Raw genomic sequence first — 24404 nt, forward strand, 5'->3', positions numbered from 1 at the left:
GCCTCATTCTTCCTCTAGATTCTAGATATAATACGAGAAATTTGTAACTCAAAAACGAATGTAGCTTGCAAGTCAGTTTTACATCATGGCGCGCTCTCCAGTTTGCAGATGAGTTTCAAAACACTCGTTCAAACTTTCCAGTTTTAATTTACAGTAAGAAGCGAATATTATGGGAAGTGTAATGCGCTCATGACGAAACTTCCCCAACCGCCAGAATCAGTGTTGAATTTAGACCTCTTCCCCCGAGTGGGAGAGGATTTATACTATACCGGGATGGGAAGATGGGACTGAAACAACAATTCACATCTTATTCAACACCATAGACTGCTAACGTACCTTCAAAATACATTTTTTTTACCTTCGTATCCCCACAATGTATTGCAATAATTATATAAGAAATATCAAAAGACTATGATTGATGTTTTATGTGAAATAAATTATGATTGTTATTATTATTATTATTACTATTATTGTTATTATTATTATTATTATTATCATCAAAATGTTATTGAAGCAAGGAAAAACAAGATTAAAAATAGAGAGACGCTAAAGATCTACTGACCCAAATTGGTACACCCCTACTGTCCTGTACCGGCGATCCTAGATGTATCAATTTCCTTCGTCAACGCATTGGAATAGCGGTTCAGCGAGGGAATGCTACCTCCATCCTGGGATCATTTCCTAACTCTATTTCGATGGATGAGATCTTTCTCATTTAATGTGAATTATGAAAATTTTTTATTAAAAAAATAACCTAAGATACATACCTAAAAAGAATATTGTGAACAACGTAATAGATATGACCCTGGTGTTGATTAATTTATGTAAAATTGTATACAGTTCCTGTTGTGCAATATTATAGTATTGTGAAATAAAAAAAATAAACTGGAATAATTATCAACAAGTATAATAAAATATATAATTATGTCAACATTTTTACATACCTAGTCAATGAGATATATACATCTTGAGTTAACAAGGTGTGACCCAGGGGGTACGCGTACCATAGATTGAATACCACTGGTCTTATTCTGTCTGTCCATTTCCCACACTCCATTCTTCTTCATATCCATATTTCAAATGCTTCCATCGTTTCATTTCACTTAATGTCTAAGTTTATGCTCCATGTGATGTCACACTCCACACAAAGCACTTCACTAGTCTCTTCCTTAGTTCTTTTTCCAGGGGTCCGCAGAAGATGGTCCTTTTTCTATTAAAAGCTTCCTTTGCCATTGCTATCCTCCTTTTGACTTCCTGGCAGCAGCTCATGTTACTGCTTATAGAACAGTCCAAGTATTTGAAGCTGTCCACTTGCTCTACTCCGTCATCTCGAATTCGCACGTTTACCTTCTTTAGTTTTCTTCCGATAACCATGGTCTTCGTCTTGTTTGCATTTATCTTCATCCCGTACTGCTCACAGCTGTCATTTAGTTCCAGTAGCATATCCCTTAGTATCATTTCCTCTTCTGCTAACAACGCCATATCTTCAGCAAAGCTTAAATGCTTTCACGTGTGTATGTCTTCCGAATAACCGCTTAATAAAATAAATTGTAAACTCTAATATAAATTCTCAACACTACGAAGTAACAGAATTATATATATATATATATATATTTATTTATTTTCTTTTATTGGGTTATTTAACGACGCTGTATCAAATTCTAGGTTATTTAGTGTCTGAATGATATGAAGGTGATAATGCCGGTGAAATGAGTCCGGGGTCCAGCACCGAAAGTTACCCAGCATTTGCTAGTATTGGGTTGAGGGAAAACCCCGGAAAAAACCTCAACCAGGTAACTTGCCCCGACCGGGATTCGAATCCGGGCCACCTGGTTTCGCAGCCAGACGCGCTGACCGGTACTCCACAGGTGTTGACAACAGAATTATAGTGTAACATGTGAGACGTATGAGAAAGTGTGTGTCAACTTCGCCACATTAATTTCTTTTATTATTTTTTTTATTTCTATTCTTTTTCTTTAATGTAAGTCTGATAATGGCGTTGTTCCTTTCCAGGCTAGGCCTCACTCCAAACAGCAACGTATGGGTTGGCGCCTGGTGGATAGGCTTCCTGCTCGCCGCCGTCATGTGTGCCCTTCTTGCAGTGCCGCTCCTGGCCTTTCCCCCCGCTCTCCCAGGTATGTTCCATTCTAATTCTTCTTTTGATGTTACTATCGAACTACAGGGACCACTCAAAGATTATGGGAGTGAGAAGTACACTTCGCGGCAGAAAGAAAGGGCCGCCGACAATTTATAAGTTCCAGACACATTAATATTGCGCATGCTCGTCCCGTCAACGCCGTAGTTCGCCAGGTGACACATAATAAAATTCAACAATTTGCTGTATTTTGTCTGAGAGTCTGAAATATGTTATCAAATCGAATGGAGGGTTGGTTTTAGACACCCCAGGGCCTCTGAAGTGTGAAATAATGATAATATTGATAAGTACAAAGTCAATCGAAGAGAATATGATTAAGACATCCAGGTATTATGCCACTTTTGCATTAGTAGTTTTAGGGGCTACAGAACGAGTGAATAGAAATAGTTCGAGGTTCGAGTCTCCGATAATTATTGTTTTACATATTACAAATTTCCTATTATCTTTCTTAAAAACCTAGATATATGTGACAACTCTTCTGTTTATTTATTTATTTATTTATTTATTTATTTTATTCATGTATTTATTGTATTTATTTAATTTATGTAGGCTATATATTGTCTTTATTTAATTTATGTATTCATATATTTATTTATTTTATTTATTTTTAATATATTTTTATTTATTTATTACTTATTTGTTTATTTAAATTATTTAATTTATGTAGAGTTTTATTTATTTCATTTATGTATTTGCTTATAATTAATAAATTATAATTTAGATTTGTGTGACGATATCCTCTGTTTATTTATTTATTTATTTATTTATTTATTTATTTATTTTATGTATTTATTGAATTTGTTTAATTTATGTGTTTATATATTTATTTATTTTATTTATTTATTTTCAATATAATTTTATTTATTTATTTAATTATTTATTGCTTATTTATTTAAATTATTTATTTTATGTATAGTTTTATTTATTTCATTTATATTTTTATTTATGTATTATTTTATTCATTTGTTCATTTCATTTTATTTATGTAATTTAATTCACATAACTTAATTGATTTAATGTATTTATTTTTAATATAATTTATTTACTTATTTATTTTTTATTTCAATTATATTTTTATTTCTTTATTTATTTCTTATTTTATTTAAGTATTTATTTTATTTATCTATTTATATATTTATTTAATTCATTTATTTATTTTATGTATGTAATTTAATTCATTTAACTTCATTTCTTCTATTTATTTACTTTAATATAACTGTATTTATTCCTTTAAATTATCTAATTTATTTATTTTTATTTAATTTGTTTATGTATTTATTTATATTTTTATTCAATTCATTTATTTCGTGTATTTATTTTAATTTATCTATGTAATTTAATTAATTTAACTTTATTTATTTTATTTATGTATATTTGATGTGTTTCCGTTTTTAAAGTAAAGCAACTAATAGTTTTGTCTATACAGGCTAGGTTTTGCCGTAATGGAGAATGATAATGTTACAAGAAATAAATAATGTTGTTTATTAACAAATTCCCTTTAACATTTAAAATAAATCAATTGCAAAACTAAAGCAAAAAATAGCATGTTATGCAACGAGCCTATAATGGTAGTAATTAAGACGCCAGTTTCATAATTTTCATACGAGCGTCTTAATTACCATTATAGGGAAGATGCATACGACTATTTTTGTTCGACCATAATTAAATGTCTAAATTTTGAGTTTTTACAAATATCTTACCTTGTTACTTTACTGATAATGAAACTGTGAACATGCGTGTATTTTCGGCATGTTCTCGACTATTGTAACAGATAGCACGAGTGTGAGTGTCTTTTCAGCGTGTTCCCGAGTAGTGCAACAGATGGCAGGCGTGTACGCAGTATTTATTTATTGTTTGCAGGGCTTGCAATGGAGATTTTAACTTCAAAGCAAGCCATTATAACACAGGAAATTAACTCAATTTATTAGAATAATTAAAATTAACAAGACCAGAATCAGGTCGGAATCTACTGTAGTGGGGAGTACGAATAACAAACATCTAACATAGTCGCTATGTAGGCGAGCATGACACATCCAAAGGCTTTACTGGTCCGTGATTTTTGACAACTAGGAAGGTAGGACATTTTGCATCATAACTCTGAAAGTAAGGATTTGCGGGAAAAGTTGCATAGAACATTTTAGTTTTATTTTTACCTCTACATTACACCCACAAAGTTATGAATCATCCTGTATTGTAGACTGGTAGTTTTCAATGAACAAACATCACAGCAATGTCTTCAAGTGCAGTTCGTTTACACGTGTGAACCGCGCGGTAGAACTACGCTTTTGTAACGACCAAGAGTCGGCCCCTTCTTTTCGTCGCGAAGTGTACAAGATGAACGTATTATTAATTCATCATCGCTTAGCAGCTATTTGACTCTCGGTAGTAACACTACCAAGGAAACCTCGTGTTGTACGGCACCGCAGATATAGTTAGTACAAGAATTCAGGTTCTCTCAGGTAAATGTGTGCCGTTTGGCGTGTTTTGCAGGCGCCGCGGCGCTGCAGGCAGAGAAGGTGTCCGAGGCGCACGGCAACAGCAAGACGGAAGCCTTCAGCAAGATCAGGGAGCTACCCCGCGCCCTTCGCAGCCTCATCGCCAACCCCACCTTCTTCTTCCTGAACCTGGCGGGCGCCAGCGAGGGCCTCCTGATCGCGGGGTTCGCCGCCTTCCTGCCCAAGCTGATCGAGAACCAGTTCAGCGTCAACGCCAGCTGGGCCGCCCTGCTCATGGGTGAGTCACAGAGCTCTTTACACTATCGGAAGAAAAACTAATTGCGTGAAACATTTATGGTCTATTCCATCTCAAATCGACCGAAATATAGAGAAAATTGACCTTGCAATGAAACTTTTTCTGTCCGTTGACAACTGTGATACAATGCTTTGTGCAAAGTTTGAGGCATCAGAACTTCATAGTGTTTAAATTTAAAATATTTAAATTTATCGTATTTTCATAAAATTAGCAACTTTAAACTGTTGTAGTTCCGAAACCCTTTCACCCAATGATCAAAATCATGGTTTATTTTGATACTGAGAACTTAAAGTTTATATTGACATGTAAACAGTTTTTCTTACTTTTTATGGAAATGGAGAAATTTAGATTTTTCTTCATTAAGACGCCTTTGCCCACGAAAAAAATATTTTAAAAATATATGGTTAGATTCCGCATTGAAAGTACAAATAAACACGTATTTTTATTGGTGCACCGTTGATAAGAAAGTATTCAAAATATCAAATAAAAAAATTAATAGTACGTGCGTGAACTAACCAGCTGACTGTGAGGCGGGAGCTAGCCGAGACAAGCAAGGCCAGGAGACAAACACGTGATGTTTCGTCTAGCAGTCATGGCTGTGCTAGCTTTATCACAAGTTTTCATAAACACAGGAGTAAAATGACGCCCAACGCTCGCTTATCTTCATCTCTCGGCCAGTGCTTGCGGTACTGCGCCGTTCAAGTCTAGGCGTGTGAAAATAATCTATTTAATACCCTCGAAACTTATTGCCGAGCCACTAAGCAAACAATGCCGAATCCCTCTTAATAATGCAAGGTTTTTTGTCAATATTTTTTTTACATTTTTACAAATGGGCATAAAGCCTAAAAGTAAGTAGGCTAAAATCAGATTATCTGTCTCTCTGTATACAATAAAAACAAGGATTACTTCTTAACATAACCTACCAAATGTCAGCTTCAAAATGTGCTCTCGTTCAATGTTCTGCAGTAAATGGTTCCTGAGTTCTGAGCGCTGAAAGAGGCTTGTTTTTATAAAATACGCTAAATTTGTCGCTCAATAGTACGAAAACCGTTTGACTTTCGATAGTATATTTTTGAAAATGCACTCTCCTCAGCACCTTGAATAAATAGGAAAAAATGCGAGGTTTTTTACTGATCGGTTTCATATGAAATAGCCCTTATGCTGTTCATGATTGTTAATGTGAGCACCTTTAGAATTGTAAGGATGTTTGGGATTTCAACAGGGAAGTTGGTTAGAGTTTTCATTAGTTTATATTTGTTTTAATAATACAGCTAAATGTTAATATAGACATTAACTTAAAAAATGCTAGTATTATATAAAACAAGATTCTCACAAAGCGGCCTTCTGTGTTTAATTTTTTCAAGTAAAAAATTAGTTACTATAGTGAATGCTGAAACGTATCGGCAAATGTTACAGACATTATTCACAGACACACTAAACAGGGATGACAGTTGTTGGGAAATATTTTCCCTGGACGCTTAATTTCTCGGTATGACAAAATTAACTGACTGCCACGATCCCCAGGCCTTACAGCTGCTGATTTTTTCTGTGGGGGTACCTCGAGAGAAATTATGTTTCAAACCGGATCACACTGTATCTAGGATCTGAAGAAAGGGATAGAGACTGAAGTCTCAGATTTATTGCCACGTGCTATGAACAATTTGCGGGTAAGATCGCAACAAATCATAAGATACGTAGGGCATCAATAAAATTGAAATGTGAAAATTCCATAAAATAATAATATGCCAATAAACTGCACTGTTCAAGATATTTGCTGTACTGTTTTGATATTTCTAAACATTAAAGACATATGCTACTGGAGCTACATGACAGTTGTAATCAGTATGGAATGAAGATGAATGCAAACAAGACGAATACCGTGGTTATGGGAAGAAAAGTAAATAAAGTAAACGTAAGAATTTGAAATGAGGCAGTAGAGCAAGTGGACAGCTTCAGATACTTGGAATGTACTATAAGCAGTAACATGAGCTGCTGTCAGGAAGTCAAAAGGAGGATAGCAATGGCAAAATAACAAAGAGCCATCTATTCTTTTAGGCAGAGCGCTGGTACGTTCAACCAGAGGTCCCGGGATCGATACCCGGCCCCATAACAATTTTTCCCTTGAAATTATTCAAATCTGTTTTACAGGGAGCTTTACCTTGCATAATATATACGTCACTGTGTACGTTAACAATTCACTAGTCACACAGAGATTGTGTGCACTCGATGTGGGTCTCTGGCGTTTCGTCAGCCCACGCGACTTGTGTGGATATAAAGGGAAAATTTAAGACAGTGTCGGGTGGAGTTCTCTGGTAGCTCAGTTGGCAGAGCGCTGGTACGTTCAACCAGAGGTCCCGGGATCGATACCCGGCCCCGGAACAATTTTTCCCTTGAAATTATTTAAAAAAAGAGCCATTTTCTGCGGACCTCTGGAAAAAGAACTAAGGAAGAGATTAGTGAAATGCTTTGTGTGGAGTGTGGCATTTTATAGGCCAAAATCAAGGACATTATAATGAATTGAAGTGAAACAATTAAAAGCATTTGAAATGTGGATATGGACAAGAGTAGAGCGTGTGCAGTGGACAGATAGAACAAGAAATGAAGCTGTGTTTTAAAGAGTTGATGAAGAAATAATGATACTGAAACTGATCAGGAAGATAAAAGGAACTGATTGGGTTACTGTTTAAGAAGAAACTGCTTACTGAAGGATGCACTAGAAGGAATGGTAAATAGAAGAAAAATTCGGGGCAGAAGAAGATATCAGATGATGGAGACAGTAATATATATATATATATATATATATATATATATATATATATATATATATATGGATCATATGCGGAGGTTAAGAGGAAGGCAGAAAATAGGGAAGATTCGAGAATGCTGGGTTTGTAGTGAAAGACCTGCCCTTGGGCAGAACACTATCAATGAGCAGTCACTTTAGAACAACATTCTGAAATTCGTCAGAACCAACTGCCGGACTTTGCACATAGCAAGTTCTTGCAGTACGTTTGTGCCCTCAATTTCTAAAACAATAAAATTTTAGACAGGGGTTCGATCCTATTAACCCCACACAACAAGAGGGGAATGCCCATATAGACGTTCTAAGTCACACAAAAGATGAGGGGGAAGTAACCTCAGTCCATGAATTAATTTCCATTTATCCAATAAATCTCAACGTCTCAACTGCAACGCCTCGTCAAAATCCTTTCCGTGTGAAAAGATATCTGTAGGGAATCTTCAATCGTCCCGAAACAAAAGAAGGCTCTTGCCATTCATTGAAATTCACCACATAACGCAAAGCACCGCGCGCCGTGTTGGACTTGTAAGCCAGCACGACGCGAGATAACTTTATTTCTACTCAAGCTGAGGTGGGAGTTTTGTTGAATATCATCGCCATGTTGCATTCAAATCAAACGTTAGAAAGTAACACATCGTCAGTCAAATGGCTAAAGATTCCGCTTTCTAGATTGGAGTCCCGTCTTGAAATCTTGGTATCTACAGTCGCGCTCAAACCTCCTGACATTTCGCGAGCGCCAGTAACATGTGAGCGCGACGTTGTCACAGCTACCCTCTCCGTCTATCAGTGGCAGTAGTTTTAAAACTGTGGAGCGCGACCCTTTACCTGAGATTGGTTTGATAGGGAGATGCAGAAGTCTTCTCCTTAATAATAATAATCTATACTAATAATAAATCTGTACCCTAAATTTTTCTAGTAATTTTCGATTTTCCAAAAATAATTGGTCCTAACATATATAATTAACCACCCTGAAACCGAAAATCGCTTTTTAGAAATTTTTGTTTGTATGTCTGTCTGTCTGTCTGTATGTTTGTTACCTTTTCACGCGATAATGGCTGAACGGATTTCGATGAAAATTGGAATTTAAATTAAGTTCGTTGTAACTTAGATTTTAGGCTATATGGCATTCAAAATACATTATTTAAATGGGGGTTATAAGGGGGCCTGAATTAAATAAATCGAAATATCTCGCTTATTATTGATTTTTGTGAAAAATGTTACATAACAAAAGTTTCTTCAAAAATAATTTGAGATAAGTTTTATTCCTTGAACAATTTTGATAGGACTGATATTTAATGAGATAAATGAGTTTTAAAATTAAAATAACTGTCATCTAAGGCCGTATAATGAATTAAAAACAAATGACTTCGTCTATAAGGGGCCTTGGACAGTAACAATCGAAAACTATGAAAGATAGCCTACAGAGAATGTTTGTGTGTTTGTATGAAGTAATATCTGAAGCTAAATTAACCGATTTGTATAATTAATTATTATTTCACCATTGGAAAGTGTAGTTTCACTAGATGGACATAATGCTATACTGTTATTACAGTAACTTCTGATATAATATAATATAATATAATATATAATATAATATTATATTATATTATATTATATTATATTATATTATATTATATTATATTATATTATATTATATTATATTATATTATATTATATTATATTATATTATATTATGTAATTTAAGTTATTTGAAAGGTTCAGAACCATAGTGGGTCAAGCGCCATTTATTGAATACGTAGAAAACAAGGGTTAAAATTAAGTTATTAGCATAATTCAATGGAAACCTATAACAAGTAAAATAAAATATACACATTAAATCTAAATGATATCGATCTTCATTAAACTATGGTTGCATGTAATAAAAATTAAGAAATATGTTAAAAGAATTGTCATTGCACCAAATGAGTGTCTGTGGACCAAAATGATCGCATTTTAATTATTTGGATGCAATTTAAATTAAGTAACATATTAAACGATGTATCCTTCTATCAAACACGAATGTTCCCTGGATCAAATGTCCTATTTTAATTATGTAATTACTTTATATTTATTTCTAACGAATGCAGCGGAGCGCACGGGTACGGCTAGTAATAATAATAATAGTAATAATAATAATAATAATAATAATAATAAATATCATCAGATTGCATCGAGTGAAATTAAAAGTCACAAAATACAGAAAAATTAGTTGATTCAGACGTAAATAATCGTACTCGCTGAGTTTATATCAATTTTTTGTAATAGTTTTACTTTTATTAGGGTTAATAAAGTTCTTGAATAACACAAAGGCGCACGTGTGATAATATAAATTCAATGGAAGGCTTAATTTGAAATAGTAATTTTCTGCACAAATGAATTGACATGGCCCTAAATAGTATTATGTACATACTGCCAACGCATATTCTTGCAAAAATAGCGGTTATTATATGCCTGCACATTTCATATATAATGCCTTTATAGATAGCATACCTCGTTTGTTGCGCTCACATCGCTCATAATACGCCATTTTTGTGGAATATTTTAGATCTTATTTTCAGCAATGTATTGTAACGGCAATGAAACATTTTGGCGATTGAATGGAAATTTTTTCTGGACGGTTTGTTGTTTTTAGTGTATTTCAATAAAGAAAAATGCTACTAGATATTGTATACTTACTTACTTACTTAATGGCTTTTAAGGAACCCGGAGGTTCATTGCCGCCCTCACATAAGCCCGCCATAGGTCCCTATACTGAGCAAGATTAATCCATTCTCTATCATCATATCCCACCTCCCTCAAATCCATTTTAATATTATCCTCCCATCTACGGCTCGGCCTCCCTAAAGGTCTTTTTCCTCCGGCCTCCCAACTAACACTCTAAATGCACTTCTGGATTCGCCCACAAGTGCTACATGCCCTGCCCATCTCAAACGTCAGGATTTAATGTTCCTAATTATGTCAGGTGAAGAATACAATGCGTGCAGTTCTCCGTTGTGTATCTTTCTCCATTCTCCTGTAACTTCATCCCTCTTAGCCCCAAATATTTTCCTAAGCACCTTATTTTCAAACGCCCTTAACCTATGTTCCTCTCTCAAAGTGAGAGTCCAAGTTTCACAACCATACAGAACAACCGGTAATATAACTGTTTTATAAATTCTAACTTTCAGATTTTTTGACAGCAGACTGGATGATAAACGCTTCTCAACCGAATAATAACAGGCATTTTCCATATTTATTCTGTGTTTAATTTCCTCCCGAATATAATTTATATTTGTTACTATTACTCCAAGTTATTTGAACTTCTCCACTTCTTCAAAAGATAAATTTCCAATTTTTATATTTCCATTTCGTACAATATTCTGGTCACGAGACATAATCATATACTTTGTCTTTTCGGGATTTACTTCCAAACCTATCTCTTTACTTGCTTCCAGCAAAATTCCCGTGTTTTCCCTAATTGTTTGTGGATTTTCTCCTAACATATTCACGTCATCCGCATAGACAAGCAGCTGATGTAACCCGTTCAACTCCAAGCCCTCTCTGTTATCCTGGACTTTCCTAATGGCATACTCTAGAGCGAAGTCCAAATTTATATACCCGCCTATACGCGGTCCCGGTTAATACGCGGTTTACACGCGGTGCCTTGAACAGCGTCTTATCGGGGTTTTACTGTATTAATCCATAAAATTGGAACCACTGAGGGTATAAATGTGATTTTTGTTTCTGTGTGTTCAGAAAACATTAAACATTCATCATATATACATGCAGGGTCCCTACAGCATATACATTTTCCGAGGGCACTTGTTATTTGATCTTGAGACTTTCTAAGCGGCGAGTATGCGGCAAGCCTGCGTGCCCATATGTTGCAATGCAGGACTGCCGCTATTGGCTACACACCTGCAAACGTCAGGAGGTTTGAGCGCGACTGCAACTTAAAGTTTATTTCGGAAAGCCAATAGCATGCCGAAACATGTTAACAAGGTAATATAAAATTTAACACGTGAAAGACACATAATGCGTTTTCCGAAGTGATATCACAGTCTACTATATACAGTCGCGAAGCTTGAGGTGATTTTTTTGCAAATCTCGTGATAAAGCGCTCCAAGCGGTTAGCAACTAGAAACAATAGACTGTCCACGGCCGACTTTGGACTGTGTCGTATTTCCATCGAGTGCTAGCTCGTTGCGTATTTCACATTGATGCTTGTGAAATGTTCGTTATTGGTTGTAATGAAAATGTTAATGGCTAAAATACAATAATTGGAATAATAATATTTTACTAGAGACGTAGAAAAATTAAGTTTGCTTTAATGAAATTTATTGATCACGTTTTATTTTCAATTCTGGTGGGATTATTATTGCTTAGGCCTACTTTTTTTTTCAAAGGGTATGTTTTTAATTATTAATTATAGCTGTTAATTTTGTTGTTATTTTTATTTGTTACTTTACTAGAGACATAGAAAAAGTCTGTTATAATAAAATTTATTGATCACGTTTTATTTCCAATTCTGGTGTGATTATTATTGCTTAACCTCATCCTACTTTGTTAAGTACGTAAGCCTACACAACAAGTACCGGTACACGTAAGTTAATTCATATTTCCATTATTATTGTTGTAAAGGGAAATGTAAATTAATATTTATTGGTTTCATAGTTAATTACCGCTATAATCTTGAATGAGTGAAGCGATTATAGTAAATTTCAGTTCGTTTTGCACAAACAAAAATAATATTAACCTATTTCTTGCAGGTATCTTCGAGATTATGGTGGAATTTAATACACTTAATTAAAATAATAAATTAACTTTATGCATTTAATATTTAAATAATGGAAGGAAGGTGTTAATTTTTCCAAAAGAACACAACGAAAGTGTAACATATTTTGTCGTCTACTAGGAGAGAGATCTGCGATGATGAGGCGATAGTAGCGATCCTAGTGGTGGGCAACTACCCATGTTTGCATTTTTACTACATATTGAGCTTCGCGACTGTATATAGTAGACTGTGGTGATATAGTCTTAAAATTTGTGTAATCAAGCTGTATAAATTTTATTACAGCAATTCTTCAGTAATTTTCAGCAGTCGCTTCCAATTTTGGAGCAAGAGTGGGTGGGTTATTATTTTCATTTTTAGCTTTTCGAAATTAAGGTAGTGCATACAATTTGTGTATGTATTATGGTCGAAACTAGCGGTTTTGGCCACCTGTAATAACTAGACTTCGAAGTTGAGGCACATTTACTCAAAAATTAAGTGCATACACAATAATACAGTGCTTACAAAGCAGCTGGTAAGGTAGTCCTCTGCCCTTATACAAAGATCATGTCAGTTGAATGGAGCTGTTGCTAAAAATTCAAAGTTCGCCTGAAGGACAAACGTAAATATTATGTTGCTTAGAATGCATTGTATTATTGTTTCTTGGGTGTATAAACGTAATATGTTTCTTAGCCCTATAACGGCCAATACTATTTACAAATAGTAATATGCGTTACAAGAGCGGTATGTTGAAGTTTTCATGTTCGAGGAAAAGTTTGAAAAAACGAAACGTAGTTGAGCTTTTTTAATTTCCGAGAATTGAAAGAAAACATACCGCTCGTGTATCGTACATTATTTTGTGCGAAGATCGTTTATTACATACCTGAAACAGGAACTTCTAATTAGTTGCAATGAAATCTCCATCTTGGTTTCTGTTCAATGATGGCAAATTTGCAAAACAAAAATATCTATCTTCAACATTGTTGCTTTAAAATGTTTTCTGTGTTTACTATACTCCAGCAGGCCGTGATATACGTCTGTCTTTTTTTCCCCCCCAGTCTATGATGAGTCTGGAATCTTGTTGATTTTTTCACGGCTTCCTTAATGTTACTTGCATCACGAATGCCGTAACTTTAGTGGAGTTGTAGAGTTTACTTAATTTTTTGCAAATATTTAAAAACAATAATTAACAGTGCAATTTAGGTGAAATTGCAGTGGTAAGTTTCCAATTTATAATTATTACTATATTGAACGTCTCTAAAAATAATATGTTAAAAGCCTAAAGCAGTAAAATCAATATGTCACTTAAGCGGTAAGAAGAGGGAAATTGTTATGTGTGTTAGGTTGGGAATACTGAATGTGGAATTTTAGACTTTCCGCGGATTGGTTTTGTGCGGAAAGCAAGCAAATACGAACGATCTCGCACAAAAGTATTTTGTAACAATTTTAATAATACTGGTTTGGTGAACAAGTTCGTAGTGTTTTTCGTTGCTATGGTACCTGTGTCACTACATATAGTACCACAGTCTAGTACATACAGTCACGAAGCTTGAGTTGTGAGGGTGCTAGGAACAATTGACTGTGCCGGTAGTATTTCGCATTGTCTGTAATGAGGAGATAGTAGCGATCCTAGTGGTTAGCAACTACCTATGGATGCATATTTACTACGTATTGAGCTTCGTGACTGTATATACTAGACTGCGATAGTACTATTAAATGAATGAAAGTACAGAAAACGCTACGAACTTATCACCAATCTAATAATAATAATAATAATAATAATAATAATAATAATAATAATAATAATAATAATACCACAGTCTAGTATAGACAGTCACGAAGCTCAATACGTAGGGAATATGCATCCATAGATAGCTTCTAACCACTAGGATCGCTACTATCGCCTCATCACAGACAATGCGAATTAGTACCAGCAGTCTATTGTTCCTACCTCAGAAACTCAAGCTTCGTGACTGTATATACTAGACTGTGATACTAGTTTGTTGTTAGAATATCAAAACACACCTTTTGTAATTTTTGTACATAACTTAAATTACAATATAAGGAAAAGAAGCGTGATAAATATAGTAATTATAAAATATAGGTTACAGAAATGCAGTAGACTTATCGAGGGTTCAGAATGACAAGGTTCTATCTATTGTTTAGTAAATTTTACAGAAGAGCATTTTAAAAGTTCGGTTATTAATAAAATCAATGCAGATAAAAACCTTTTCAAACTAACTTTATCATGAACAATAATAGAGATATCAACATATAATTTGTATGGTAGATAGCTGTGAAGTAGCAGAATACAATGCAAAAAAAATCTCAATTTTGCTAAAAATGTCAGATAGAACCTTGTCATTCTGAACCCGCGTTATCTGAAAATAATAAGATTACTATGAAAGGAACAATATTCAGATAAAACATGTGTGCTCACCGGTCAAAAGGCTAGTTTCACCAAGCTTTGTTATAGTATTTACGTTAAGACCGTTATATAGAACTTAACATGCGAGCATGGAATTTAACTAAACGAGCGACAACGTTTTATGATATTTAGAATCGTACATCTCAAGAGATAATAAATTAATAATTGTATATTGCATGTTGTTGGAACAGAAATTATTGAGAATTTGTATATATAATAACAATTCAGGAATCCGCCCCTCAGCACGAGTTCTACTCTTTCAGGGGCGAGCTAAAGTTTTTCTGTATATATATTATATGTTACAATTACTAGCAAAATAATGAAAAAATAATTAAATAAATTGAAGAGTCCACTGCAAGAATGATAGATGTCATTTGGAATACATTTTGCAGGAGAAGCGATTGAAGGTTTGAAATGCTTAGCGCTCAAAGCTTAACTGTGATTTTCCGATCATTACTGGATAATGACTATCAGTGTTAATGCCATATAACTCTGTATGTACATTCTATATGTCTTAAGCTATACATTGACAGTCTTGGTTCATTTTCGACAAGAAACTGACATCCATCATTCTTGCAGTGGACTCTTCAATTGAGAAACGTCTTAATCAGTTACTATGACAGGGAAAACGTCATAATCGGTTGCTATGGTAGGAATATAAAAAGTGTTTACTACAAATGGTTTTGTCTGAGATTAATTTGTAGAAATGGATTTCATTGAAATTCCTAACGAAATATTGGTGGAAGGAGAACAAATAAGCCAGAGAGCTATACCAGGAAAATCGTAAGATTGATATTATAAGGAGCTGTCACTATTTAATGAATGACGGAGAAAAGAAGGCGGTGAGTGAGATGTTAAACGAAACGGTTGTGTAGCCCGTTAAATGTAAAATAAAAGGTGTTAGTCCGTTAAATCGTACTGTATGTACAGTAGTCGCAAAAAAAACCGGACCGACTCTTGTAACTGATTTCAGAGTCACAGATTCAAATTTTGCTAGTCACAAAACATCCGTCTTGTATAATTAATTGTAACAATGAAATTTATTGCATTTGTTCGATTCTTACCGTGTTTTGTTTCCTTCAGTGCCTCAAACTCACAGACGAAAAAACTTTGAGAGTTTTATTTTCATCTGGCATCAGTATTACATTTCTACCTCTATTCGGCAAAGATAACTGCGTATTTTTACATTAAATAGCAGTACATACCTCTGGCTTCACTATCCATATTGAAATTACCACAGTTTGACACAATACACAGCACAGGATTCTTTTGTATCAGCTACAAGGGTCTGTCCGGTTTTTTTTTTGCCACTACTGTACAGTGTACATTGATGCACCTCTGTTAAACAATCTTTACTATTCAAAATACCATAAAGTTCTTAACGCTATTGGGTGCTGATCTTCATGTGTTTCAGGTCTGGTGACGGTTCCTGCGGGGGGCGGGGGCACGTTCCTGGGGGGGTACCTGGTCAAACGCCTGAGCCTTCACTGCGCAGGCATAATCAAGTTCTGCGTGTTCGCAACTCTGATCGGTGTGACTTTCACCACCTGTTTCTTCCTGTCCTGCCCTAATCTTGCCTTCGCGGGACTGACGGCACCTTACGGAAACTCCAGGTTGGTACAGGGATTATCAAGGACGCTCGAGACCTATGTGCAATAACGAATTTGCTCCACGTAAATGGCATGTTATTGTAAACATTAAATATTTGGTTGTCTTCTAAGTAATGTATTTTTTTTTATAATTTGGTGCTTTATAAGATTTTAACGAATTTTTTCTTTTTCAGTTGGGCAATGCAATTTACAGGACTCTGTGGTTATTACTGCATACAGTGATATTTTGTATTCGACAGATAATGGAGAAAAAATGGGAGTATAAGGGTACAGTGCATCAGTTATTCATAGATATCAAAAAGGCGTATGACTCGGTTAAGAGAGAAGTTTTATATGATATTCTTATTGAATTTGGTATTCCCAAGAAACTAGTTCGATTAATTAAAATGTGTCTCAGTTAAACCTACAGCACAATTCGTATAGGTCAGTTTCTGTCAGATGCGTTTCCAATTCACTGCGGGCTAAAGCAAGGAGATGCACTATCACCTTTACTTTTTAACTTTGCTCTAGAGTATGCCATTAGTAAAGTCCAGGATAACAGAGAGGGTTTGGAATTGAACGGGTTACATCAGCTGCTTGTCTATGCGGTTGACGTGAATATGTTAGGAGAAAATCCACAAAGGCTTAGGGAAAACACGGGAATTTTACTGGAAGCAAGTAAAGAGATAGGTTTGGAAGTAAATCCCGAAAAGACAAAGTATATGATTATGTCTCGTGACCAGAATATTGTACGAAATGGAAATATAAAAATTGGAAATTTATCTTTTGAAGAGGTGGAGAAGTTCAAATATGTTGGAGCAACAGTAACAAATATAAATGATATTCGGGAGGAAATTAAACACAGAATAAATATGGGAAATGCCTGTTATTATTCGGTTGAGAAACTTTTAACATCCAGTCTGTTGTCAAAAAATCTGAAAGTTAGAATTTATAAAACAGTTATATTACCGGTTGTTCTGTATGGTTGTGAAACTTGGACTCTCACTTTGAGAGAGGAACATAGGTTAAGGGTGTTTGAGAATAAGGTGCTTAGGAAAATATTTGGGGCTAAAAGGGATGAAGTTACAGGAGAATGGAGAAAGTTACACAACGCAGAACTGCACGCATTGTATTCTTCACCTGACATAATTAGGAACATTAAATCCAGACGTTTGAGATGGGCAGGGCATGTAGCACGTATGGGCGAATCCAGAAATGCATATAGAGTGTTAGTTGGGACGCCGGAGGGAAAAAGACCTTTAGGGAGGCAGAGACGTAGATGGGATGATAATATTAAAATGGATTTGAGGGAGGTGGGATATGATGATAGAGAATGGATTAATCTTCCTCAGGATAGGGACCAATAGCGGGCTTATTTGAAGGCGGCAATGAACCTCCGGGTTCCTTAAAAGCCAATAAGTAAACAATTTCAGTTGAGATATACAGACTACTATTAAATTCAAATTCTGGTTAGGATAAGTTACCTAGTTCAGGTTTTTCCGGGGTTTTCCCTCAACCCATTTTAAAAGCAAATGCTGGGTAACGTTCGGCGCTGGACTCATTTCGCAGGCATTATCACTTTCATCTCATTCAAACGCTAGATAACCATAGCAGTTGATAAAGCGTCGTAAAATAACCAATCGTAACTTATTTACATAACGCCACAGAATACGACTTTTACAATGTCAGTAATAAACCGGCCAAAGCAAGAAGAAACCGAAGCCCAGCAAGTGACGTATTGGGTTAAGTGGGTCTCAAATTCCAGAGAAGAGAAGCGTGGCCCTCCAGCCATGAAATTGGCTCTTCTCGCTTCGAGCCACGCTGACCATCTCCACGCTTCGGAGGTTTTCCGGGTCGTTCAACTTCCCGTAAAACTGCGATTTATTATCATCGGTTACGACCTTGCCGACTCCCACCCCCTCGTTATTAATGTAGGCACTAAAATATGTTATAAGATTCATACGCCAGCGGGTTACAGATAGGAACTTTTCTGTAGAATCTGAATTCAATCCGAAACGCTTCAGTTAGCTGACATATCATGAACTTGATCTCATTCACTCAGTGACGTTTCTCGTTTGAAGAGAATATTTTTCTTTATTTATCTAATCTGACAGGATTAAGACCATAGGGCCTTCTCTCTCCATTCTACCTTAGGGTTAAGACATATAAATACAGACAGTAGCAGTAAATAATACAAATTACGTGAAAGTCCAATAGAGCAGCGGTGGCGAAAATGTAATCTTGCGCCGAGCCACTGTGTAACCTGCAACGTGCATAGCATCTATGGAGGGAGGCGGACACCCGAAGGGGAAGTGAAGCAACTGTCTGACTTATGAACGGATTTTCATTTTCCTTACGTCAAGCACTTAAATATAATTTTATACAGTAAAAGGCTACAAACTAATGTTTAATACGTGTAATAAAGAAAGAAATGAATAAGAAAACATAGGACACAATATCACAACCTAAAGTTAACTGTCTTCAGAATGTCTCTGCAACAATGTTTCAAAATCAGGAATTATGTCACTTACTGCCAGTCGTAGTTGATCACGAAGGTATTTGTCTGTCAGTCGTGATCTAAATTTGGTTTTTACTATTTTAATTGTTGAAAATAATTTTTTACAAACGTAAGTTGTAGCGAACATGGCTTCAACAGAGCAACCGAAAGAACGAAGCTTCGGATATTTATTTTTTGGCAAAGATTTGAAAGTTCAACATTTGTCAAGTCCTTACATCTAGCTTTCATTTGACATCACATAGTAAATCAGTGAGTTCAAATTGAAGAGCTAACCGCATTATTCGTACATCTGCTGAAAAGGGGTCGACGTACAGAGATGATGATGATGATGATGATGATGATGATGATGATGATGATGATAACACGTAACCTTTTAATGTTTCATCAGTAATATGTAGTATAATGCCGTTTTATGTTATGCAACCGTTTTCCTCGTAATACTTGTGAACAAATCATACATTTAATATTCTCATCATATTGACACCAAAAAAAAAAAATGCGTCCTCCCATCCTACTTGTAACTTTCGTACATGATTTCGAGAGAGACATATGCCACTCGTAGGTCAGAGACAAATACAAATGGAACGGAGTTTGACTCCAGCGAGTGACAGGGTGGGAGTTGGCGGAGGTTAGAAGCAAGTGAAATGCACAGCTATCACTGCGAGCCACAATGTCTCGCGAGTCACGTTCTCGCCACGGCTGCAATAGAGTATCAACAGGATGAAAATTAATACTAAATGATATAACACAAACACAAGAAAAAGAAAAGAGAACAGGTTTACTCATAAAAATATTTTCAGTTTCTTCACTTTCCATAACGGTTATTATGAGGTTAATTTAAGGTTAGGATTAATTAGAGTTGGAGTCTCGATACTTCCATACTTCGATAACTTCGATTCATGAAATATCGAGAGCGACCGAAACTTTTTTTTGTTTTTGTCGCTCAGACCGAAGTACAAGAAGGCTCAAGAAAGAACTTTTCGTTGACATTTCAAGAGACAAAAGATTTAGTCGTGAGTAATCCGCCAAGCGAAAACGCTCTTTTGTTTAATTCGCCGTAACTAGGAAACCAGTAAAGATTTTGAGTAGCGGTCACTTTCAAAAGTAATTCCAATTCTTTCTCAACATTTCTCTCGCTTTGACCCTCTGTCTAAAGTAAAAATAAAGAAGTTTGCCGCTTACAGATTTTTGAAAGTGTAAATGTCTATTTTGAATAGATCACATCGAAGTTGGTAATTTTTCTCACTTTTCAAAAAGAGATTTTGATTTCAATTTTTTTTATGCTTTCCTTAGACATTGATCTATCTATTTCAAAACCTACAACATGATTGATTAATTATCATAGGAGCTACGACTTGATAAATGTTCAACGGAGCGGGAAATGTAGAATAGAGCCTTACGTTAGTTAAAGTAATATGTGCACCGATCCCTTCCGATACTTTCCGAAGTTTTACGAACGTGAAAACGTCATCAAATACGTCACTACTGACGTCAACTTAGCGTTAACCGTTCAGCGAGCGTCGAGGGTGCGAAAACTCTGTAATATTAATTATTGCAGTTTTTTCTCTTTCTTTCTTCAGACCCTCCACCTTACTACCGTCAAACTACGCCAATTAAAGCAAAATGGGGGATAACAGAGGCTTGATTGAGAATAAACGACATGCTAATTATATTACAAGCTGAACGTATCAAGGAAAATTTAAATATATTTTTAAAATAAAGCGCCTTGTAATCTAACCACGTGCATAATTTAGAGCAAAGAGGAGGTGCGTGGCATGAATAAGAGATCCGCACCAGATTGGAACTCATAACAAAGGTTGTGCTTGCATCATTCATGTGTCCGCAGTACGGGATCGAGGGTCTCCCTGGAGAGCTCCTGTAACGCGGACTGTGCATGCAGCAGGACGCAGTTCGACCCCATATGCGGACTTGATGACGTCATGTACTACTCCCCGTGCTATGCCGGTTGTACGCAAGAAATAACGGTGCACGACGCGAAGGTAAGGAAATTTGATTTATTACGAGCCAGTTTTACAATTAACCTTAGATTAAGATATAATATTAATCTTCAGTTATTCTCAACTATGAATTATTGGTTGTATAAATACTAACTTCAGTTTATTTCGCCTTAACTTTAAGTTAAATAAACTTACAAATTTCTCAAATTAATCAATCATATTAACTGAAGTTTACCGAAAATATTTCAGATAGAAATGAACATAAATGTTTCTCTTTATAAGTGAAATGGTGAGTGAAGGTTTACTTTCATTGTATTTAGACAGACTTTTCTTAATTTTTAAGTTCCGGTTGTGGTGAAATGATTTTATACTTAATTACTTACTTACTTACTTACTTACAAGTAAGTAAATGATTTTATATATGCATTTAATATTTTTCTAGGTTAAGTTACATTACAAATGAAACCATATTTACGAATTTCTTATTTATTTATTTGTTTGTTTGTTTTTGTTTAATTTGTTTGTTTTTGTTTAATTTGTTTGTTTGTTTAATTAATTTGTTTGTTTAATTTCTTTCTTTGTTTAATTTATTTGTTTGTTTAATTTATTTGTTTATTTTAAATTATTTATTTAATTATTTAATTTGTTTATTTATTTAATTTGTTTATTTATTTACTTTATTTATTTGTTTAATTTATTTGTTTATTTAAATTATTTATTTAATTATTTAATTTGTTTATTTATTTAATTTGTTTATTTATTTACTTTATTTATTTTATTTGTTTAATTTGTTTCTTTATTTAATTTAATTTGTGCATTTGATTTGTTTATTTATCTACTTTATTTATTTGTTTATTTATTCATTTATTTAATTTGTTTATTTATTTAATTTGTTTGTTTATTTATTTAATTTGTGCATTTGATTTGTTTATTTTTCTACTTTATTTATTTGTTTATTTATTCATTTATTTAATTTCTTTATTTATTTAATTTGTTTATTTATTTACTTTATTTATTTGATTTATTTATTTATTAAATTTGTTTGTTCTTGTTTAATTTGTTTGTTTAATTTATTTGTTTATTTAAATTATTGCTTTATTTAATTTGTTTATTTATTTATTTATTTATTTATTTATTTATTACTTCATTTGTTTATTTGTTTAATTTGTTTGTTTGTTTAATTTAGTTGTTTATTCTAAGTTATTTCTTTATTTATTTTATTTATTTATTTAATTTGTTTATTTATTTATTTATTTAATTTGTTTATTTATTTATTTAATTTGTTTATTTATTTACTTTATTTTTTATTTTATTTATTTCTTTTATTTCTTTTATTTATTTATTCATTTATTTAATTTATTCATTTATTTAATGCTAGTAAATTACAAATGAATACAAGTTAATATAATATAATATAAACTGGCCCACTCCTGAATGAGTATGACTCGTGCTCAGGAGGGGATTCCAATACAAACAAAATAAAATTGATAGTGAAATAAATTACAGATTAAAGAATGTTAAATATCTTTACGTACGATGTCAGTATTACGTAGTAGCCTATATCCCGTTTCCCCTCTTTCCAGGGGTTGAAGTTAAAACTTCACTTTTGAACGCTTCTGAGGTGCTGAAAATATGTATTTTCAGTAAAAAACCTTCGAACCCTGTAATTCATAGCTTCTCAGTACTTGTTCCTTTCTGCATCTGGTAATAAGAAATTAAAAGAACTTCAATTACAGCCACTGCTTTTGAACGTGGCGCTTTCTGTACAGCCTGCCATAGCGTTATTCAGTAGCAAGCCCTTTCCATTGACGTTATGTCTTCAGAGCAGAAGGAAGTTTTATTTCGTAAGAAGCAAAACTGCCATCAATCACTACTGACGTTTAATTAACGGATGAAACAGTAGCAGAATTTACTTTGCAGCTCGACTTGTCGACAGCGATCGACAAGTTGCGAGTTAAGAGCGCCAGTTGGAGGCAATCGATTATCTTTTGTTTCATAAATCCGGTCGGATTTGATGGTAACTCCATCCAAATTAGTTCTCTAGGAAAAACCTTCAAACAACGCATGTATGCTTATGTACTGTACAAAGAATATTATAAAGGAAACGAATTTCTTTCGTAGTTCACACAAATGCATCGTATTGAACACTTTCAGTAACTTTTAAATTATTCGCTTGAATTTGCAGCTAAATAATTCGGTTTTATAGTATCTGTGATTTTGAATATTGTTTTCTTTTAATCTTATTTAACTGGTAGAAGCAAACAAGCTGAACTTAATGGTATTTCTTTACTTACGGTGTACCTCAGGGCTCAATGATGGGTCCTTTTTTGTTTCTCATTATAATTAATTATTTATCTGGTAATGTTGATATTCAGTTATTTATGGAGATGATTCAACTTTTTTATCAACCCATAAAGATGTTAATGATTTGCAATAGCTTTCGAATGTAACCATTGATGTAGTCTTAATATGGTTTAAAGATAACAGCTTTTTTGTGAACAATAGCAAAACACAGAATTAATACTTAGTTTAAACAACATTCATAACAGTCCAGGCATTGAATCTGTAAAGCCGTATGTATATAGATTCCAGGTTAAAACGGAGTGATCATATTGCTTATGTTAGCAAAAGGTTATCCAGAGTTTTATTTTAATGAGAAGTCTGATGAATAAAATTCCTCTGTATTTTATCAGAAATATTTATTTTTCTTTACGTTAAAGTATTTTCCTTTATGTCTTTTTTATTTTTGATAAAAGTTATTTCATAAATGAAATTCTTTTAATTGCAGAAGAAAGAGCTAAGAATACTAACAAAGTCGTTTTATAGACCATCGTGTAGACCTCTTCAAGAAAAAATTATGACAGTTTTCAGCTTACATATTTATGAAGTTTTAATGTATATTAAGAATAATGAGGCATATTATTCACTTAGAAATGAAATATATAATTATGAAACAAGGAACCCTTTTACTTGTAATGTACCGTCGGATAGACTTGACTTCCACTGAAAATAATTACGTATATACCGGTTTAAAGGTTTTTAACATGCTGCCTTTAAATATAAAAAAAGTTGATAGTTCTGGTATTCGAGTAAAAAATTAAACAATGATTACTAGCCACACCATTTTATTCTCTAAATGAATGTTTTAATTTCAAATTTGATTTTTATTTAATCTCTTGTTATTTTGAAGAAACCTATTGCATTGGACTATTTAATATTTAAGGGGTTAATAACTATTATGGAGAGGGAAAGGAACTGGCCACCTTACCCTTTATCTTCTGGCCTAGTGGCCTCATAAGTGATTCCTTCTTGATATCATTTGTGAGGTTCAAACCTATTTTTGGACAATTGACTAAAAACAAACAAAAAAAACAAAAAAGAAAATTATTATTATTATTATTATTATTATTATTATTATTCATACATAATACTGCAGCTTTTATTTGTTGAAACGT

The 24404-nt window shown here is 33.9% G+C and overlaps 1 protein-coding gene across 4 annotated transcripts in view; it reads left to right on the plus strand.

The window, feature by feature from the left end:
• The window catches only part of Oatp26F (Organic anion transporting polypeptide 26F), a 387249-nt gene that overhangs the window by 324100 nt on the left and 38745 nt on the right, over window positions 1-24404 (plus strand). For all 4 annotated transcript variants that reach the window (XR_011331492.1, XM_069822440.1, XM_069822441.1 and 1 more), the window contains exons 7-10: window positions 2014-2135; window positions 4646-4888; window positions 16299-16497; window positions 20838-20991. Coding sequence is in view for 3 of the 4 variants with exons in the window: in XM_069822440.1 (XP_069678541.1) it covers window positions 2014-2135; window positions 4646-4888; window positions 16299-16497; window positions 20838-20991 (718 nt within the window). In the remaining variant the exon portion in view is untranslated. The remainder of the gene's footprint in view (window positions 1-2013; window positions 2136-4645; window positions 4889-16298; window positions 16498-20837; window positions 20992-24404) is intronic.

Source organism: Periplaneta americana, chromosome 3 (assembly GCF_040183065.1).
Source record: "Periplaneta americana isolate PAMFEO1 chromosome 3, P.americana_PAMFEO1_priV1, whole genome shotgun sequence".
In the NCBI taxonomy this organism is placed as follows: Eukaryota; Metazoa; Arthropoda; class Insecta; order Blattodea; family Blattidae; genus Periplaneta; species Periplaneta americana.